The 19,554-nt window shown below is 39.7% G+C and overlaps 6 protein-coding genes across 8 annotated transcripts; 2 read left to right on the plus strand and 4 right to left on the minus strand.

Annotated features, from left to right (window-relative positions):
* Nucleotides 1-1,260: 1,260 nt before the first annotated feature.
* On the minus strand, nt 1,261-2,310 carry LOC123016368 (gastrula zinc finger protein XlCGF49.1-like). Its single transcript, XM_044416723.1, is given in 2 exon segments — nt 1,261-1,979; nt 1,982-2,310. Coding segments are annotated over 2 exon segments (753 nt in total). The 5' UTR covers nt 2,304-2,310; the 3' UTR covers nt 1,261-1,548.
* Nucleotides 2,311-2,578: 268 nt separating this feature from the next.
* On the minus strand, nt 2,579-3,587 carry LOC123016367. Its single transcript, XM_044416722.1, has one exon. It carries the CDS (start codon nt 3,527-3,529, stop codon nt 2,735-2,737), a length of 795 nt encoding a protein of 264 aa, XP_044272657.1. The 5' UTR covers nt 3,530-3,587; the 3' UTR covers nt 2,579-2,734.
* Nucleotides 3,588-3,829: 242 nt separating this feature from the next.
* LOC123016366 (monocarboxylate transporter 12-like) lies at nt 3,830-12,685 on the plus strand. 3 transcript variants are annotated; one of them, XM_044416719.1, is made up of 4 exons: nt 3,830-4,469; nt 7,742-9,481; nt 11,455-11,737; nt 11,787-12,685. In XM_044416719.1, exons 2-4 carry the CDS (start codon nt 7,880-7,882, stop codon nt 12,011-12,013), a joined length of 2,112 nt encoding a protein of 703 aa, XP_044272654.1. In that variant the 5' UTR covers nt 3,830-4,469; nt 7,742-7,879; the 3' UTR covers nt 12,014-12,685. The 3 variants fall into 3 exon arrangements, with proteins under 3 accessions (XP_044272654.1, XP_044272655.1, XP_044272656.1); XM_044416720.1 differs by lacking the exon at nt 3,830-4,469 and adding an exon at nt 5,011-5,669; XM_044416721.1 differs by lacking the exon at nt 3,830-4,469 and adding an exon at nt 7,426-7,694.
* Nucleotides 4,621-4,980, plus strand: LOC123004145 (chromatin accessibility complex protein 1). Its single transcript, XM_044397261.1, has one exon. The coding sequence runs from the start codon at nt 4,621-4,623 to the stop codon at nt 4,978-4,980; it is 360 nt and encodes a 119-aa protein (XP_044253196.1).
* A 1,035-nt stretch (nt 12,686-13,720) lies between the features above and the next one.
* Nucleotides 13,721-17,018, minus strand: LOC123016147 (monocarboxylate transporter 13-like). The gene is made up of 7 exons (XM_044416363.1): nt 16,894-17,018; nt 15,150-16,091; nt 14,909-15,094; nt 14,613-14,858; nt 14,358-14,561; nt 14,018-14,303; nt 13,721-13,966 (listed from the first exon to the last, which is right to left on the minus strand). The coding sequence occupies exons 2-7, from the start codon at nt 16,023-16,025 to the stop codon at nt 13,803-13,805; spliced, it is 1,962 nt and encodes a 653-aa protein (XP_044272298.1). The 5' UTR covers nt 16,026-16,091; nt 16,894-17,018; the 3' UTR covers nt 13,721-13,802.
* Nucleotides 17,019-17,130: 112 nt separating this feature from the next.
* Nucleotides 17,131-19,493, minus strand: LOC123016146. The gene is made up of 5 exons (XM_044416362.1): nt 19,343-19,493; nt 19,014-19,195; nt 18,606-18,967; nt 17,345-18,558; nt 17,131-17,292 (listed from the first exon to the last, which is right to left on the minus strand). Exons 1-5 carry the CDS (start codon nt 19,419-19,421, stop codon nt 17,138-17,140), a joined length of 1,992 nt encoding a protein of 663 aa, XP_044272297.1. The 5' UTR covers nt 19,422-19,493; the 3' UTR covers nt 17,131-17,137.
* Nucleotides 19,494-19,554: the final 61 nt, after the last annotated feature.

The following is a 19,554-nucleotide window of genomic DNA, read 5'->3' on the forward strand; positions in this document are numbered from 1 at the left end:
TTTGACATAAAAAATTGCGTCACTGACAGAAAAGTTTAATTGTCAAATGTCAGTCATGATGACAATAAAAGTGAACTTTTTAAAGTGACAGGAAAATACTGCCCGAAATTTTAATCCCGTAACTGTACGTTGTGTCTATGTTGGTAGCAAAAGTAACTAAACTGTCAACCGTTATGACAAGCGCTGATTTTATTCTGTCAAAGAGCCCATTAGAGGCAATAGAAAGCATTTTTGCACAAATTTTGTACTTATTAAAATCCTCAGTTCTTTTCCAAATAAAGTTTCATCATAAATGAATCGTTTAAAATTCATGTTTATGTCACATTTACACTAAGCAATTGTTTTCTATCACTGGTTGACGTATGGTGGTGTACTTTTGGGACATTCTGTATATTAGTATCAAATATTTTAACCCTACTTTTTCAATATTACTGTCATTTTTGATGGCTAAACAATAATTGGATGTTTAAAGTTAGATTTATACGACTTTTAATTAGAATTAAGTGATTTTTGTTTAAATTTGTGATTTGTGAACCCAATCTTGAGTTTTTAACTCTGTGGTGTTGGCAATTGTTAGCTTAACCTCACTTAACTGTTGTGATTTGCAGAGAAAACACCAGAAAAATTATGTTTTCCCCAAATTTGAGCGCAGTGTAGGCAGAAAGGTAATTATTTAATACAAAAAGCCCCCACTTAACCTTATTGTGGGGTCCGTTCCAAGTCTTAGAACCATTGACGTAACAAAACGTAGATTGCAAAAACTTAAGTTTGTGATTTTATTTAAAAAATTCATTTTACGGGTCATTTCCTGTAAGCGACGCCTTTAATGTGAAAGGTTAAGTTTAACCTTGTTTTTAAGCGATTATTTTGCGGTTTTCTCACTGATTTTTGTATCCCAAATTTCAGAACTATTGACGTAACAAAATGTAGATTTCGGAAAAAAAACTTCATTTTTTGTGATTTTCTTTATTTGATTCATTTCACAGGTCATTTACTGTTTTTAATTTGCAAATGCACGCCCCCACGTCGTCACATTGCCCCCCTGACTTCTGCTCCAGATTGCACAGTCGCTCACAGTTGGAATGGTCAACCATTATTCTTTTTGTTTGGGGGTTATAACCGAGTATATCACACGGAGACAACTTCGTGGTGATTATTTCCGATCTGGGGTAACAATAAACGAGACAAATCCCAGCCAAAAGTGTCACAACTACCCGAAAATTCATTTTCACTGAAGCAACGACCAAATCAATAGTGATAAACTTTTAATTCATGATTTATTCAGGTCAAGAGATAAAAATTCCAATTGCGATAAACACAGCAAAAAACACAACGAAATACTTAAATTTTCTTCAACTTGAGTTCATTATTGCTTAAAATAAAACAAATGTAACATAAATTAATATTTGCGCGTCTTTGTGCGAAAGTACCAACCCACAAAACCAAAAAATACATAAGCACGCTACGATTTTCGTTGAAAAATAGTACCAACTCTCAAATTTAAAATTTTCTTTTCTGTTTTCACATTACAAAAAGTAACAAAAAAATTTATTTAGGTTCTTTGTGCACCTTGCAATGCACTTGCAACTGCTGCTTGGTCCTAAAGACTTTGTCACAGTCGTCGCAATTAAATTCTTTCACATTTAAATGTATCTTCAAATGAACCTTCAATTGTTGTTTAAACGTGAAACTCTTGTTACAAAGTTCACATTCAAATTGTTTGTACCCCGAATGAACAAGTTCATGATTTTGCAACTGTTGTTTAAATTTGAAACTCTTATCACAATTTTCGCATTCATAGGGTTTTTCCTCACTGTGCATTTTCATATGGTTCATCAATTGTGGCTTCAATTTAAACTCCTTGTGGCAAATCTCACACTGAAACTCCTTCTCATCGCAATGAACCTTCTCGTGGTTCTGTAAAGTTTGCTTCAACTTAAAATCCTTCCCACACACAGTGCAAGGAAACGGCTTTTCGTCACAAAAAAGACATGTTTTTGCAACTGTTGCTTGAATTTGAACCGTTTCTCGCACGTGGGACACTCGAAATTGCGACTATTGTCGTGTCGTTTCATGTGGACTTTCAGCCAAGACTTTCGTTTGAATTTTTTGGGGCAAAACTTGCACTCAAAGGGGTGTAAGGGCATCTCAAGGGGGCCCAAATGGCTCTCTTTGTGTTTTGAGAGGTCGCACTTGTGCTGGAACTTGTCGAGGCACTGGTAACGGAACGCGTCACTACTCGAGGACAAGTACAAGTAAGAGACTTGGACGAAATCGGAAACTTTAGAGTAATCTAATGACATTTTTAGGTTATGTTGACTGTTTACGAATTTGACATTTGACAGCTTGATAGAAGTCTGTAGTTTCGGTGGGGTTAAATTGTGTCAGTTTTGGGGGTCAAAAACCCCACAAGGGGGTTAAATGAAACGACTGGCTCTTAGATAGGGGTTTATTAAGTTACATTCTCACTCATTTCATTTTGTAGTGTATTATTTTTGACAGTTGACGGGACAAAGGGATCTTTAATACCGACTCAGAAAAGAGAAAAGTGTGAATCCAAAAAAAGACTCAAATATTCTTTTATAAACTTTTAATAGAAACTATTTACAATACGAATGCTTGTCTTGAGCGTTTGATTTATTTAATTTTGTGGTCACAGTTGACAAGAAAGAGATCTTTAATACCGACTCAGAAATTCAAAAAAACACCTTTTTTTATAGATTTATAATAAAAACTATTTGCAATACGAGTGTTCCTCTTGAGGGTTTGCCTCGGTTTTAATTTCGTGTGGGGGAATCCCCAAAGCCTCCTCGTCCAGATCCAGCGGTTCGACTTTGATGCACTCCTCAAAAATATTCTCGGGTAGTTCCCCCGCCTCTCGCGTGTCCACCACCCCCACGAATTCGGGCTCAGCCACTTGTAGGGGATCCTCCCTGGTGCAGTCCCCCACACTGACACCGCCCCCACACTCGCTCACATCCACCTCCTCGATCTGGGGGTCCAAACACCGACTGGGGACGTAATCCGGACTCCGGGGATTGTCCACCGGAAACCCTAGAATAAAATGATCGGAGCACACCGTCACCTCATTCTCGCTGCGCCCCCTTGTGAACTTCTTCCAGTTTTGGAAGCGCCACAAATTCGACTCGTTGCGCTGTAATGTGAAAAAATGCTTGTTTTTTTGGATGTTGTCCTGGTTGGTGCACGAGTGGACGTCGCAGACGCGCACGCTGATGGGGGCCTGGGGCAGGTTCAATGTGGGGATGGCCCTACTATTGAGGGTGTTTGCACCATAATCCGTCTTCTGGAAATGCATAGAGCAGACGCGTTCGCGCTTCGCGGGGGTTTTCATCAGGAGGATTGCCTCCCAGAGTTTCCGGATGCAAATGCGGCGCTCGGGGCCCTTCTCGAGGGTCTTCACGTAGAGGTAAGTCACAGACTTGGGGGGAAACGGGTGGAAAGACAACAAAGGGTGGGTTTGGCTGTTTGTATAGCAATTGGAGACCGAACAGAAGAAAATCTGTTTCATTTTTTTGCTTTAAACCAAACAATTTGTACAAAAGTGAGGTTAGGGACACTGTTGACACCTGTCAACAAATTAAACTTTATTACTCTATTTTTTATAAATAATCATTAATTAAGCAATTAATAAGTTCATTTAGGTCGTGTCATAATAATTACGTGAATTTGACCCGATTTTTGCCAAATTTTTGCAAAAATCTTAGGGTACGTTCCATAAAATAATAAAGTGACAGTTGACCTTTTTTGTTAATAATATCATGTAATTAAACATTTGTTTAAAGCTTTATTAAGAATAATTCAATTAAGTGTCATATTGTATTAATTATTTGGTCAAGTTTTTGCACAAAACTTAGGGTGCGTTCCATAAAATAACATTAGTGACAGTTGTTTTTGAATCAATAATAGAAATTTGTCTTCTTTAATAAAATATTCAAAAATTGTTACTCGTCGACTTGTTGTAGCAACAGGTAACAAATCAGTCTTTCAGCCATAATCATAATCAAGTCACCACAACCTGTCATTTGTCAATTATAGCAGTTATTTTCCCAGCCGCCTCTACTCCACATACCTCAAAGTTTTTAAAATGTTTTAAATAATTTACATGACGTCACTTGTCAACATTTTGGTTGCCTCTGTCCACCCCCCACCACCGCGTGTTTTGTCGAGTGACGTCTTGTGCAGTTTTCTCGAATCGCGTCGATTATCCTCACGCTTTGTTACCCCATCGTCGAATACGAATTTTTTGCAACAAATCCAATCAATAAACCGAGCAAACGGTACTTTATATCGGGAAAAAACTGCGAGTTATATTTCGATCTAGTGTGTAGTGTTGCTGTCATTTTCACCCGGCCGTCTCGATCCAATCCTGTGAAAAAAAACCGATTTTGGAGCGAGTTGGGATGGTTGCCGTTTTTTAGCATCGTTTTCGGGGGAATCGTCGATTTTTGGTGAGTTTTCCACTGTTTATTTGTACGTAAAGTAGGCCGGGCGAAATATTTTGGGACGAGGCAGTGGCGTACGCGGATTTTTTCCGAGGGGTCAATGTCACGTGACTATGATTGACAGTTGACGGCCATTTTGTGACGTCATTTCAGCGCCATGTCGTCCAAGCCGTGGGGGGCCTTACCCATCGTCCGGATCAACACCATAATGAAGAGCTCCTCCGATGCGGAGAATATCAGTCGGGAGTCGTCGTTAATGATGGCGAAAGCCGCCGAACTATTTATTAAAATGTTGGCCCAGGAGGGCTTTAAATTATCAACAGGGAAAAAACTCGATTATAAACATTTAGCTGAAGTTGTCAATCGGGACGAGAAATACGAATTTTTGCAAGACATCATGCCGAAGAAAATCACGTATGCTGAGTACAAGAAAATGCAAGAGGGCCAACTCAACGGCGATGAAAATCACCAAGAGACCTCCACCGACGAATCTAGTAACAATTCAAACAGTGAATAAATTTTTTTTTGCAATTTTTGTTTGATTTTTCCAAGTTCACGTGACACGGTTGCGTGCCCTCCTCCCCTATTCTCGCAAACACAGGGGTGGAATTTCCCGGACGACTATCGATTCGGACTTTCAAGGGCAACGCTGCGGAAGTTACACCTGTTTATCTATTGTAGTGGCACCACTGACATCAAAAAACCCACTAAATGTCATAATTACAATAAAACACCCTAGAAATCGTCATTGCCATAGTTACAATAGTCTAAGCCCACTCGATCTTCACTTGTGACATAACACAATCCACGATTGTTTGAAGAGGAGATAAGAGATTTGGGTCTTCTTATCAGCGACGTTTAAGGAAATAATTCGATTTTAATGTTTTTTTTTTTTGTTATCATTCAAGGAAGATGGCTGTGTCTCATTAAGTTCAAATTTTCGGTTTCAATCTCAGTAATCTGTGACTAAGCCACCAATGATAACACTTTGCCCCCTCTTCTACGCCACTGCCTCCGTAAATGATAACACAAAAGAGTATTTGAAGTGGCCCCAGTCTCGCGTATCAGAGGACACATGTCCGTGTTTAACCTCAGTAAAAAGTGACTTTTTCTCCCGTTTTTTGTGTTGTGTTTTTTACCCGTTTGATGCCACTGGCGGCGGTTATCGGAGGCGGCTACATGATGTTGGACGATTTTCAGTTGGCGGTTAGTAAATTAATAAGTCTTTTGTGTACTTATTTACAACAATGGCTCACAATTGACGTCGTTTTTGAAGCGAAAATCGATTTGACCCGATTTCCTTGACATTGCAGCAAAATCCCGGTGGCTGTGATTGCAAAACAAATGAATTTCTTTCTTGCACAGTCGACGCGATCTATTTCTTAATCTTTTGTTTCACGTTTCCAATGAAATAGATAAGAAGGTAATTAACCGATTAGATTGCGGGTCAAGTCGCGAAATATACATTGGACGAATCAATCTCAGACGTGACTTTTCTATGTCACTGATTTTTATTATAAAATCATCGTTGGCGACGCCAGAGAAACACTTTCGTTTATTTTTACGCAAAATCACACTTCCGTCTCCGTTGGCTGTGAAAAAAACAAGTACATTGACACAAACTTACAACAGCCTGCTTGATTTTACATGATTTCTGTTCAAAAATTATATTTTCTGACATTCTAGTGTTTATCACTCCTCGAAAAAGACTTTCGTTTATTTTTACCCAAAAATCAGTCAAACTTTTCCGTCTCGGTTGGCTGTGAAAATAACAAGTGCATTGACATAAACCTCATAAGAGCCTGCTTGATTTTACTTAATTATTGTCAATTCGTGATTTCAAGGCCTCCTATTGCTTTAATTATCTACCGTTAAATTGTACATATGTCACTTACTGACGTTTCTGCACTTTTCCGTCTCCGTTGGCTGTGAAAATAACAAGTGCATTGACATAAACTTACAACAGCTTGCTTGATTTTACATGATTTCAAGGCCTCCTATTACTTAATTACCGACAAATTGTTCAAAAATTTTATTTTCTGACATTTCCGTGTTTATCACTCCTAGAAAAAACACTTTCGTTTATTTTTACACAAAAATCAATCAATCAAACTTTTCCGTCTCGGTTGGCTGTGAAAATAACAAGTGCATTGACATAAACTACATAAGGGCTTGCTTGATTTTACTTAATTATTGTCAATTCGTGATTTCAAGGCCTTCTATTGATTGCTTTAATTACCTACTGTTAAATTGTTCAAATGTGACTTATTGACGTTTCTGCACATTTCCGTCTCTGTTGGCTGTGAAAAAAAACAAGTGCATTGGCATAAAACTAACAAAAGCCTCCTTGATTTTACTTGATTACACGGCCTCCTATTGCTTAATTACGGAAAAATGTGTTTATCACATCATCATAGAAAAATACTTTCGTTTATTTTGACGAAAAATCAATCTGGTGCAAACTTTTCCATCTCGGTTGGCTGTGAGAAAAACAAGTGCATTGATATAAAACTCATGAGGGCCTCCTTGATTTTCCTAAATTGTTGATTCCAAGGCCTCCTATTGCTTAATTAATTACCGACAAATAGTTGAAAAATGTCATTTTCTGACGTTTCCGTGTTTATCACATCATCATAAAAAAACACTTTTGTTTATTTTGACGCAAAAATCAATCTGGTGCAAACTTTTCCATCTCGGTTGCCTGTGGAGAAAAACAAGTGAATTGATATAAGCCTGCTTGATTTTACTTTAACTATTGTCAATTCTTGCTTTATTGCCACAAAGTTTACGTTGGCTGTTAAAAAAAAACAATTGCATTAACATAAAACTCATGAGGGCCTCCTTGATTTTCCTTAATTGTTGATTTCAAGGCCTCCTATTGCTTAATTACCGACAAATAGTTGAAAAGTGTCATTTTCTGACGTTTCCCCGCGCTATTTATAAGATTTAGGATGCAAAATTGACGTAAAATGTTTGATCGTAAAAATAAAATTAACCGCAAAGTCAGTTTGCCAAGTTATTTGACATTGTGGTGTTGCACGTAGGTTACAGTAATAATTGTAATTAGTCGAATTACTTAATTATCGTGTTTTGTGTCAGAATTACGTCGAATGTAGTGTCTTTGACCTCAAGTCGAGTGATAAAACAGAGTATTTTATCAAAATCGTGTGAAAAAACGCATATACATATACAAGCTGGTCCGGGGATTCACTCATGTGTCGATTTAGCAAAGTAAGAAGTGGGTGTTTTAGGTAGTGATAATTTGATTGGTGTTTCAGATCAACCTCCAACCTCCGTGGCCGCATGGCACGTCAGCGTGCACCAATCATCATCCGGCATAGTCCGCCCCTCCTCCGTATGGGCCACGCCCACCGTTTGTCTAAATTTCGGCGGCAATTCAGTCGAGACTTACAAGAATGGCCGACAACGCCATGGACACACCCCCGAAAGTGAATTTAACCTCACATAGTGATATTAAAGTGAACGGTGGTGAGCATTTGCCCCTCATGGAGGACGACAAGCCCCCATTGCGTTGTGTCCAATTCGACAAGCCCCAAACCAGCACCACTAGTCTCTCTTCGAGTTCCAGTTCGAGTCTCGATCTCAGCGAGGCGACGCCCCCGGATGGGGGCTGGGGCTGGGTGGTGGTAGTCGCCTCCTTCGTGGTCAATCTCATCGCCGATGGGATCACCTTCAGTTTCGGCGTCATCTTCGTCGAATTCTTGAAGTATTTTGGCCAAAATCGGGGAACCACCGCCTGGATTGGGAGTTTATTCATGGCGATGCCGTTACTTTCGGGGCCCATAGCGAGTTTTCTAACCGATCGGTATGGCTGTCGCAAAGTTACCATTTTCGGTTCGGTTTTAGCCTCAACCGGGTTTATTATCAGTTCAAGGGCGAATAGTATGACAGTTCTCTGTATTACCTTCGGGATTTTGGCCGGTTTTGGTTTGAGTCTTTGCTACGTAGCGTCGGTGGTTATCGTCGCCTACTATTTTGATAAGAAGAGATCGTTCGCGACTGGGTTGGCTGTGTGTGGGAGTGGTATAGGGACTTTTATTTTTGCACCGTTTATTCAGTTTTTACTAAATGAGTACGGTTGGAGAGGCACAACCTTGATTCTTGCCGGTTTATTTCTCAATCTAGCCGTTTGTGGTGCTGTCATGCGTGACTTACCATGGACGTCAAAAAAACTCAAAAATCTAGCAAAAGAAAGGAAAAGAAACCGAAATTTGAAACGTAAGAAAGGCTCCTCAGCTGACTCATTCTCAGTTAGTAATAGCACAAATACGGCTAGTGGCCTTCAACCAATCGGGGAAACACCGGAATGTCTCGATATGACAGATCGACTGTCATCGTCACTTGTCAATCTACCAACCTATGTCAGAAACGGCGAAAAAGTCCCCATTGAAGTAATCGAATTGTTATCACAACACAAGAACGTTTACAATGTTTTATTGGCCAATTACCCGAACTTGTTGACACCTTCACGGAGTTTCAGTGATTCGGGACGCCTTAACGAGGCCTACTTGAAACAATTGCCACCACAACCTGCAACCACCAATCAGGACCCAGCTTATTTATGGTGGCTGAAACGCAACCAAATCTCACCACCACGAAACCCTAATCGTAAACTACCAACAGCATTTTTGAAAGATCTAAGAGTGCATAGGTTATCGGTGACGTACCGTGGCGCCATGTTGAATATCAATCGGTATCGACTTCGGGCAAGTTCGTGTCCCGACATTTACCGAAACAGTATGACCACCATTGCGAAAGAAAAATCACAGTGGTATGCCGGATTGTGGGATTTCTGGGATTTACTCGTCGATATGTTCGATTTTTCGCATTTCGCCGATGTGAAATACCTACTTTTTGCCATTTCGAATTTTTGTTTGTACACGTGGTATGATGTGCCCTATGTGTATTTAACGGATCATGCGAGGAGTTTGGGCTATTCGGAGGAGGATGCTTCACTACTCATCTCCATTATTGGGATTATCAACATGTTGGGCGAGGTGAGCGAAAAGTTAGGTTAGGGTGCAATTGCCAGCTCAAAACAATTAAATTCACCAGATTTGAGCCAAAAAGTTACCAGATGTACACCATTTTAAATCTTTTTAATACTATCGACGATTTACGTTTTAATTAAATTTTCTGAAATACCGGGTGTATTGGCAACACTGAAATAGTGGTAATCCTAAATTTGTTATATCAGAATGTTTCAGGTGACGGCTAAATCAGCAGTGGCCCGTCGCAAATGCATGACAATTGCCTATAAAAATTTGACGTTTGAATTTGACAGTCAAGGTTGCCAAATTAAATTTTAAATTTGACACCAAATCATTTACAGTCACCCGATATTTCGTTTTTACTTGAAAAACATGCTAAAACACTTGATAAAGGCAAAAATAATGACTTAATTTGATGTTTTTTGTTTTGTTTTAGCAAAATCTTGCAATTAACACCATTTTCGACCATATTTTGTATTTTTCGTCCTATTTTTTTTTTTAAATTTCACTCAAAAAGAGCTAAATCGAATGAAACAAACGAAATAACATAACTTTAGATTTGTGTTTAAGCAAGTTTTGACAATATCCTGCAAAATAAATGAGTCTCTGGTTCAAAAACGAACTAAATCGAGCGAAACCAGCTAAAATAATGAAATAACGATCTAATTTGGTAATTTTTCAGACAATTTTAGAAAAATTTGTTGTTAAAATTTGTTTTTATCTTAAAAACGCTCTTAGTCACTGGAAAAATAATATTATTTACCTAATTTGAAAAAATTTCAGCTGAAAAATGTGCTAAAACACTCGAAAAAGGCAAAAACTATTTGATTTTTTTATTTAATGGTAATTTTTTGGCTTGTTTTAGAAAAATCTCACAAAAAACGTAAGATTTTACTTGGAAAACATGTTTACAAGTTTAAAAACAGTAATTTTGTATCAAATTTTCCGATTTTTCTGCTTGTTTTTGATTACTTTTTAATGAAAAACTAGTTAAATTAAGTGAAACAAAGAAAATATCATGAATTTTGATTTGTTTTTCTGATTTTTACGCGTGTTTTGACAAGTTCTTGCAAAATAGATTGTTAGTTTTAGAACCAATTATAGAAAAAATTTTCAAAAAAATTGTTTTCATTTTATTTTTAGTAAATTTTCTGTTTGTTCTTAAAGAATTTTTGCGAAATAATTGCGTTTCTGGCCGAAAAACGTGTTGAAACTCTCAAGAAAGAGAAAAATAATATAATTTTGGAATGAATTTGCTAATTTTTTGATCTCTTTTAGTAAAATATTGCAAAAAAATGAGGCTTTATAAAAACATGCTTGAGAAAGTTATAAATAACACTATTTGTGACCAATTTTTAGTTTTTTTTTTTATTAATTTTGCTCAAAAATCAGAAAAACGTGCTGAAACACTCTAAAAACACTAGTTTTGGCCTAATTTGATAAATTTTCGGTTTGTTTTTAACGAAATTCAGCAAAATAGTTCTGTTTCTGGCTAAAAACATACTAAAACGCACAGAAATTGACAAAATAATGTACTTTTTGACCCATTTTAGCGATTTTTTTACCTTGTTGAGTGAAATATTTAGAAAAGCAAAACTATCTCTCGATTTTTCAACTTCTTTTGAGAAAATTTAGCATTTGAGTTTCTGCATAGCCAAAAAAAACGTGCAAAATGCTAAAAAAATCATCACAAATTAGAATTTTTTTTAAGTTTTCACCAATTCATTAAACTATTGTTGTGCCAACAAGAAATTACTCCCTAGGATTTAGGGATATTCGTAAATAAGTTGCCATAAATTAAATTTGGTTAGGTTTACCAGTGTCAAAATTTAGGTTAAGTCATCCGTCAACAACAAGGGATAACCAACCTTAAGAAAAACGTAATTGTCCTAAAAGTTGGTAATTTCTTGCCAGATCTGGTGAAATTTCACACTGTTATAGGGTGCAAAAAATTAAGGTTAGTTTTTTTTTCCTTGAAGGTGATCCTGGGTTGGGCCGGAGACCGGTCATGGGCCAACGCCAACATCATCTACGCCATTTGTATGGGGCTGTGTGGGGCCGTGACAGCAATTGTGCCCCTCATTGACAGTTACTGGTCCCTGTGTGTCATTTCCGGTGCCTTTGGGTTTTTCATAGCAGCGAATTACTCACTCACGTGTATAATTCTCGTCGAATTGATCACTTTGGATCGCTTTACCAACGCTTACGGTTTGCTACTGCTGGTTCAAGGCGTGGCTAATCTCATCGGTCCGCCTCTTGGAGGTAAGCTCCGCCCACTAGTGTGCTCACGTGATGATTATCACCCTTTCAGGTTGGCTCTACGACCAAACGGATAATTACAACTTGTCGTTTTATTTAGCGGGGCTGTTTATAGCCCTCTCGGGGCTACTTTTGATCATCATGCCTTTCGTGAGACGTTACAAACGTTTCATGCAACGTAACGAAGAGTTTGAAGAGGCGAAATTTCAGAATATTATCGCGGCGTGTCTGTCAAAAACGGTTCAGAAGCCGGCCACTGGTGGCGCTAGTCACATTTAATAATCACAAGTGAACTTAAGTTTTTTTGATGTCGGTTTTTGTGCATGCGATTTTAGACGAGTCGAAAGTTCAATTAATTATTCTGTAGAGTTTTCCGAATCTCAGGTTCAAAATCGTAGGGGAATGTTATTACTTCTTGTATATATTTAGGCTGTGTTAGACCAGACACTGATATACAATCATGCACCATTCAATTGTTATTTTTTCAAGTTTGTTGTTCGGTGGGTGCAAGGGAGGTTTCGGACGCGGGGCGGAGCCCCTCACGCAACGGGTCCGAAATGTCCGTGCCCATCTGAATTATAAGCATAGCTGTGATTCGAAGTACGAGTTGTTTTCGACAATTACGAGTATTTTCCCTATTTATTTTTCCTCATAGTACAACATTTCAAATACTAATCGACAGTATTTCGACTTGAGTTACCTTTTCAGTATGGATTCTCATTAGTTTTGATTAGAGTGTACCTTAATTTCAATATATTTAGTGTCCCCGTCAATAAATTCATGCCTTTAGCTACTCTTATAAGTAGGAAATCTCCAATACGATGGGGTCCCACGTTAAAGAACGTTCTAATAAATCTAAGCTGTTTTAATTTGGGGCCAGTCGTTGTTTCATAGTTTTTAATATCTTTACTGTATTAATATCGGTAGAGTAAATCAATAAAACTATTCAAATAGCAAAAACCCGTCTTTTATGCCGACGCCATTGTACCCAGCCGGTAAGTACGACATCTTTAAATTTGATTTGACAAAATAAATTCAAATAATAATACAGCAGGGGAACACACACCCAAAACGTTCTTATTTAGTGTTCAATAAAACTTTTGAATGAATTAGCGCTCAATAAGTACCAAATTCGGCACTATTTTACCCGTAGTCGGTAAGTAAGAAATCTGTAACTCAAGTGACATAACCCCACTTTCCGTATCACCAATAAAATCAATAAATTATACATTTATTCCGTGTTTTTACTCAAATCAGACAACAATAGGGGTTTTATTTGCGAATTTTCGTAACGAATGACACTTGAACATAACCTAACTTTGATCAAAAATACCGATTTTTTCCCGTAACAAGTCCTGCATTTGCGCCCCATGTAGTCCAAGAATCCTCACTTCCTCGAGCGGTAAACACAAAGTGGGGCAACACAAGTCTTTGACTTGTGTTAACACCATAACCCCCACAACTGCATCTTGGCAATAAAGTGGTAAACCAGTGTCGACGCCGCAAAAATCGGGACCATTATCGATTTTAACGCTTGAGTTTGACCATTTTACTGGTAACAAACCGTGTGAGACCACAACATTGCTCTTTCTTTTGTTCACCACCAAATGACAGTCTAGGGGGCTGTCGAGGGTCTTCACTGCAGGTATCGCGGCCACGTTGACTTTATAAGTGAAAATGAGGGGTTGGGTTAGCTCCAGTAGGGATATTTCGTATAGTGAAATGACTTTTTTGATGTTTTTGCAGAAGTTTCGGACGTGAGTTTTGGTAACTTTGAGGAGGTTGGTAGCCGGTAGGACACACACGTGGGGGACTACCACGTGGGCTAAGGGGTAGTTGGGGGTTATTATATAGTTTTCGGAGGCTATAATTCCACTTGTGATATGAGCAGGGGGGTAAAAACCGCCATTGTTGATGACGTAGACCACAGGAGAGGGGCTACAAGGCGGAGCCAGGAACACAAGGAGGGGCACAAAACACAACATGTCACAAAACTGTCAACTTTGACTTTATTAACGACAATACTATTAAATTAAGTACTCAGTTTAAGTAGGCTTAAATATCATGATCACGCTCTCTCATTGGCTAACTCCTTCTCGACTAGGCCACGCCCAAAAATTTTCCGATTTTCCGTATAGGGAATGACCAGAATCAAAATCCCCGAAATGACGATCATAACTCCACTCAAATAAAACGCATAGCTCCAACTTCGGGTAATATCGGCAAGCAGTGCTACCAACCGGTCATTTTCACATCAATTTTCCCACAGTTGGTGTTACTTACCGGCAAACGGTGGACCCCCCAAGTGACCAATCCCTTGACACATCAATTGCAATCCGTAGGCTTTAGTGAACGTCTCTAACGGTAACAGTTCTACCAACAGAACTGGCGTAAACGAAAAACTACTAGCGAGAAAAATGCCATAGAGGGCGCCCAAAATATGCACCATAATATAATTCTCAGTGTAGAAATAGAGGGCGGAGCAACATGCCCCGCATAGTATAAGACAAATACCGTACGTTTTCGTGACGTTGGTCCATGATTGGTCGCCGGCCCAGCCGAGCACCACCTGAAATCACGATTGGTTGGAGTGAAAAAGGCGTGGTTGGGGTGGACCAATCACCATTCCGATGGTATTAGCCACGCCTATCGTCGATAAAACGTAGGAGGCTTCGTCTTTGGTGTATCCCGAGTCTTTCATATGGTCGACTAAGTAGAAATAAGGTGTCATAAACCAAGCAAAAAGAATGACAGTAGAGACAGACATTAAAAGAAAGTGAAACTCGTCGAAAAGATTAACGAATTTGACAAGACCCGAATACCATGGCTGAAAAAGTAAATGACAGATGGGGGGGAAAAGTGTGACAGTGTTACCAACCTCATCGTCGTCTTTCACCAACGTTGTCATGGACACTCGATATATATTCGGACAACTTGACGCTCTCAACTTGTACTTATTTTTATTCAAAATGGCGCCGCGGTGTATAAGCGAGTGCCTAGGGAACCTCATATTTTTAAAATAATTTGGGTGTGTGGTGGTAGTACTGAATTGTTTTACCAGCCATGGCGTGTCCGTCTTTTTCGCTTTCTTCTCAACAATCGCAGGACTCTCGGGGAGGGAAAACTGAAACATGGGAGGAGTCACGAGGGCGTGGCTTACACTAAAACGCCCACCTGATGCGTTACAGCCTTCCGGTCGCTTTTTTTCACTTTGAGTGAGATGCGGGTTATAGCCCCCTCCATTTTATTCAAGCCTTTTTCCGAAGTACTGCGACAATGGAGCAAACTCGGGTAATTCTCCACGATGACACGGTAGAGTTTTTTGTTTTCTTGCAACTGTTCTAGGACTTCGGCTGGTACCTAATGGGGAGTTTAGTGTCATCAATTTTACCAAGTTTCACACAGTGCTACCAACTTTTTCGTTTTGACGTATGAAAGTCGGTAGGTTGAGTACCGACTGGTGATGTTCAATTTTTTGTCCTTTATCCTCGCGATGGATCGAAGTCGCCAATGTCTGGAGGATATATTCCGCATCTTTGCCATTTTTCAACAATTCGCGAATTTCTTCAAGCTCGATTGTTTTCGATTCTTGCGAAATATTCGATAGTGAGCTTGATTTGCTCGATAGTTGTTTGTTTTGCTCGATTATCCAATCGGGATCACGCATGAGGGCGCCACATACGCACATGTTGAGTAAAGTCCCGGCGAGTAGAATGACAGTCCAACGCCAGCCATATTCGAAAATCAACAGGGTGGTAAACGGAGCGTAGACAAAAGTACCAATCCCGGTACCACATGCCCCTAGTCCCACCGCAAGGTTCCGTTTTTTATCAAACCAGAATGCGATTGACACCACTGCTGTAATATACGTCAAACCTAACCCCATTCCCGAAATGACACCAAATGTCAAATACATCGCAATGACATTTGTCGCGAAATAACTCAAAAGGAATCCAGTGGCCGAGACCAAGCCGCCTACGATCGTCATCGCCCGACAGCCATACTTGTCAACCAAGGCACTCATGATCGGGCCGGTCATCAAAGGCACTGAGAGGAAAAGGCTCCCGATCCAGGAAGTGGTACTCTTGGAGGCCTCAAACTCCTCCACAAACTCCGTGTAGAGGATCCCGAAGGAGAAGCTTATCCCGTCCTGGATCAGGGATATGACGAGGGACGAGAGCACGACCATCCAGCCCCATCCGCCGTCGGGTATCTTCGGTTTCGGGGGTTTCCCGGTCAAGGTCGAGGCCTCGCTGACCTCGTCCAGGGGAATCACCGTATCGGTCGTCATCTAGCCTCAAACGGGGGTCTTTACTCAACTCAGTCTGCGGTTTGAGTTGCTCTACCATCGAAGCATCTGAAATAGATTTTATCTAGACGGCCACGGTCAAAGCATGCTCGATTTTTGCGGTTCAAGCCGGTTTTAGGGAAAAAATAAATTTTCTTCGCGAGATTTTCGTCGAATTATTGATTCAGTGACGTAAAAATGATCCGGATTGAAGCGGCAGATGCCAATAATACTTTCTATCTTGTAATTGGCTTAATTATTATGACTTGTTAACTGAGATTAAGTAGGCTGTGTATTATTGTTTTTAATTGTTATGCATTTGTTTATTGTAAAATGTCACGCGAAATGTCAACGAACCGAAAAAAAATTAATTTTTTTATTAGGGAAATTTATGCTAGTTGGTAATAAAAGTGTGTCAACGTTGCGTAGCAACGGAATTTTTTACTCAATTTGTTAGCAACTGTCATACATAACATTTCATTGATTTTCTTTCGTTATCAGGGAAAACAATTAACGTTCAAGGTCAAACTTTTCATTTTATCTATTTTACGTAAAATTTTCAATTTAACATTCGTAAAATATTCGCAAAAGCTGGATTTCGGTCATTTAGCACAGTCAGCTGATTCACTCCCCAACTAGCTTTTGTTTACTTAGCCAAGTTGATTTATTCAAAAAAGTGAAAAAGAGGGCAAACAAGCAGTTTTTTCACCTAAAACTCGATTATACTGCTTTATACTTGTCATTGAGCCAACTTTTCTATTTTTATCTCGTTTTTTTACATTTTTATTTCACAAAAACAGGTGCATAACCTTGACCCACACCACCGCGTTCCAGTGGCGTACTTGACCTCTTATCACTCAAAAAAGCCAACCTTTTATCACACTTTCTCACACAAAACTCTTTCACAAAAATCCGGTTCAAACTAGTTTGTAGTTTCACACGAGTTGGCACTACTTTTCCCCCAGAATGCTGGCGTGCGACTGGCACACTCACGCGGTGTCCCTGATTGTAGCGCCAAAAGTCCCTAAACGACTACGCTTGTAACTAAAATTAAAAAATCCCTAGAACTGGGGACAAACTCCAGGTGAAAATAAAACACAATTTCGTGGAGACTTTTATTGTGTTGGTAGTACGGCGACCGCTCGTGCGAGTTCGTAGACGTGTTCGGTGAAGCCTCGTGCCATTAATGGGTGGTGGGGGGCGAGTTGTGAGTCACACATAACCCCCAATCGGACATGATCGGCGTATTCATTCAGACAGAGTGACACGCCTAGAAAAGCAAAATTACTAAATTGCAACTGTGCCAAAACAAAATCCCTAACTGGAATTGGCCTGTGGAGGGCGCCAGTAAATCACCGAGGTGACTTCCTGTCCCCAGAGTGTTTTCTGACTCACGTTGGGGTAGCGACTGGTCAATTCGGTCACCGAAACGGCGTATTTTCGCGACAAGTAGCGCAAATACACTGAAAGTAGTGATAAAGGAAGGATTTTGGTCAAAAAACCGAATTTTGTTTGACACAAACTCAACAAGTGTGATAATCCTTGTTTTTCTAAACTTGTACGGAAATTATTTTTAACTTCGAGGAGATTCTCCAATGTTGAGGTTTGTTTCTCGGGGTCAAGGATCGGTAAATTGAGGCATAAAATGCCGCTGACTGAATCCTCGGGCCTCAAATTGGGGCCAGTCCCGAAAATGTAGTTCGAGTTGATGTTCCTGAGGGAAATTGGGAGGGAATCAGGGATTAGGTGCTTGGTTTGGAGGAAATATTTTGACAGACAGGAGGAGATTGCAGCTAGGAGGACCTCAATTTCGGACACTCCTGTCGCTTTGGAGATTGACCTCAAAAGGTCAATTTTGACAGAATCGGACCATGCGACTGATTTTCGCCCACAGAGAGTTATAGTCTGGAAGGATTCCTTCTGGAGGAGGATATCCTCAATTATGGTACGTGGAGCTTTAACCACAATACCAACATACTGGGACACCTCCCTCAAACATTGGTACACCAATGGTACATAAGTGTACAAAGTACCAACAATGGTATTGTTGTAACTACAGTAACCCACAACGAGACAATTATACAAAGCCACAAATTCGCGATAGAAAACAAAATGGAGACGCAACGGCCATGTTACCAAAATGGCGACATATTTGACACATAATTTGACAAGATTCCTCGGATCTAAAGTCACTAAAACCGACTTTAGGACATTTTTAAATGTCACTTTACGTTTCTTGCATTCGCGTTTAAACGTCAAAATGATAAATTTACATCGTGATAAAACGTCACTCCGTATGACTCGAAAACCTCTCCGACACTCTTTGACAGTTGAGACCAGTGCTACCAACGTGATTGCCTGAAATTCAAAAAACCCTGGTGTCGTTTTAAGCAATTGGGTACATTCAAGTGGGTCATAATTTGAAATAAATTCGTTCCACGAGTTGGCGATTTCCTCCCCTAGTCGTTGCTTCAATTTGGGGATTGCCTCCAGTCTGGGCAACACCTCAACTAGGGGACTTTTCGTAACGAAAACCCTAAAACTCAATTTGAATCACCCGCGCAGTTGGTAGTAGTCAATTACCCTAAATTTTGTTTCGTTGGGGGAATTAGTGGTAACAAATCACCGATATTCAACCCCTCGTTTAACAAAACGTGATGCAACTTTAACAAAATGTAATGTTGGTCCTCGGACGAGGGGATAATAATGATCTGCCAAGGGGGAATCCCCTGTGGCAGGTATTTCGACACGATTTCGCTCACGTAATCCTGGATGTTGTATTCAGTGACGGCTCGTCCCTTGTAACTCAAAGGGGCCACTGTGATGTTTTGGTCCAAGTCGAATTTGCCCCGCTCCCAAGCGTACGTTCCGCACCTGGTGACGAGACAGTGGCGTAGACGCGGGAATGATAAATTACCCGATTTGTCGCGTCTTCGCACCACTTCCTGTGCAAGTAATTAGAAGAGGAGCCAAAAAGGGGGCGGTTTATACCTGGAGGTGTCTTCGGATGGCTCCAGGTTGGGCTTGACCTTTGACACAGAGCAAAACTGAGATTATTCCTTGGTTGCGGTGAGTGTCAAGCAGGGTGCGGACTGTTATAGTGCGAAGAAACTCGACATTGGGGTGGAGGATTGAAATTGTGAAGATCCAAAGCTTGTGACTGAAGTTTAGAACTAAAAAACGTTAGAAATTTTTTTAAATGTAGGCAACCAATATTACAACGTGTTAATTGTGTTGCCTATCTCATATAATTGATAATTTTGTTTTTTGTAATAAAACGATTTAAATGACTTGTTTGTGTTGTTAAATATTGCACATACCAAAATAGCTTAATCCGAGCAAAGGTAGTAGCGCCACCGTCACATAAAACAACCCAAAAGTGGCCAAAAACTCGATCATTTTTGCATCACAAACTTTACATCAACACTGAAGTTATTTGATTTATAAATAAAAGTTACAACACGAGCGATTAGTTTTATCTTTAAAGCGACCTATGATCTTGAAGAATGTAGTGTCCGTTTTTAAAATCATT

Source organism: Tribolium madens, unplaced genomic scaffold (genome assembly GCF_015345945.1).
Source record: "Tribolium madens isolate multiple individuals breed KSU strain unplaced genomic scaffold, Tmad_KSU_1.1 Scaffold_1;HRSCAF=32;Tcas5.2_LG8, whole genome shotgun sequence".
NCBI lineage: Eukaryota > Metazoa > Arthropoda > Insecta > Coleoptera > Tenebrionidae > Tribolium > Tribolium madens.

Excerpts from the sequence above, each read along its gene's own strand:
- LOC123016367 (XM_044416722.1), bottom strand. The coding sequence starts at position 3,529 with ATGAAACAGATTTTCTTCTGTTCGGTCTCCAATTGCTATACAAACAGC.
- LOC123004145 (XM_044397261.1), top strand. The coding sequence starts at position 4,621 with ATGTCGTCCAAGCCGTGGGGGGCCTTACCCATCGTCCGGATCAACACC.
- LOC123016366 (XM_044416719.1), top strand. The coding sequence starts at position 7,880 with ATGGCCGACAACGCCATGGACACACCCCCGAAAGTGAATTTAACCTCA. Across the intron at positions 9,482-11,454 it reads TTATCAACATGTTGGGCGAG|GTGATCCTGGGTTGGGCCGG; the intron begins GTGAGCGAAAAG and ends TTTTCCTTGAAG. Across the intron at positions 11,738-11,786 it reads CATCGGTCCGCCTCTTGGAG|GTTGGCTCTACGACCAAACG; the intron begins GTAAGCTCCGCC and ends TCACCCTTTCAG.
- LOC123016147 (XM_044416363.1), bottom strand. The coding sequence starts at position 16,025 with ATGACGACCGATACGGTGATTCCCCTGGACGAGGTCAGCGAGGCCTCG. Across the intron at positions 15,095-15,149 it reads TCATACGTCAAAACGAAAAA|GTACCAGCCGAAGTCCTAGA; the intron begins GTTGGTAGCACT and ends ACTCCCCATTAG. Across the intron at positions 14,304-14,357 it reads TGGCTAATACCATCGGAATG|GTGGTGCTCGGCTGGGCCGG; the intron begins GTGATTGGTCCA and ends TCGTGATTTCAG.
- LOC123016146 (XM_044416362.1), bottom strand. The coding sequence starts at position 19,421 with ATGATCGAGTTTTTGGCCACTTTTGGGTTGTTTTATGTGACGGTGGCG. Across the intron at positions 18,968-19,013 it reads CCATCCGAAGACACCTCCAG|GAAGTGGTGCGAAGACGCGA; the intron begins GTATAAACCGCC and ends TTACTTGCACAG. Across the intron at positions 18,559-18,605 it reads CCAACGAAACAAAATTTAGG|GGTTTTCGTTACGAAAAGTC; the intron begins GTAATTGACTAC and ends ATTGAGTTTTAG.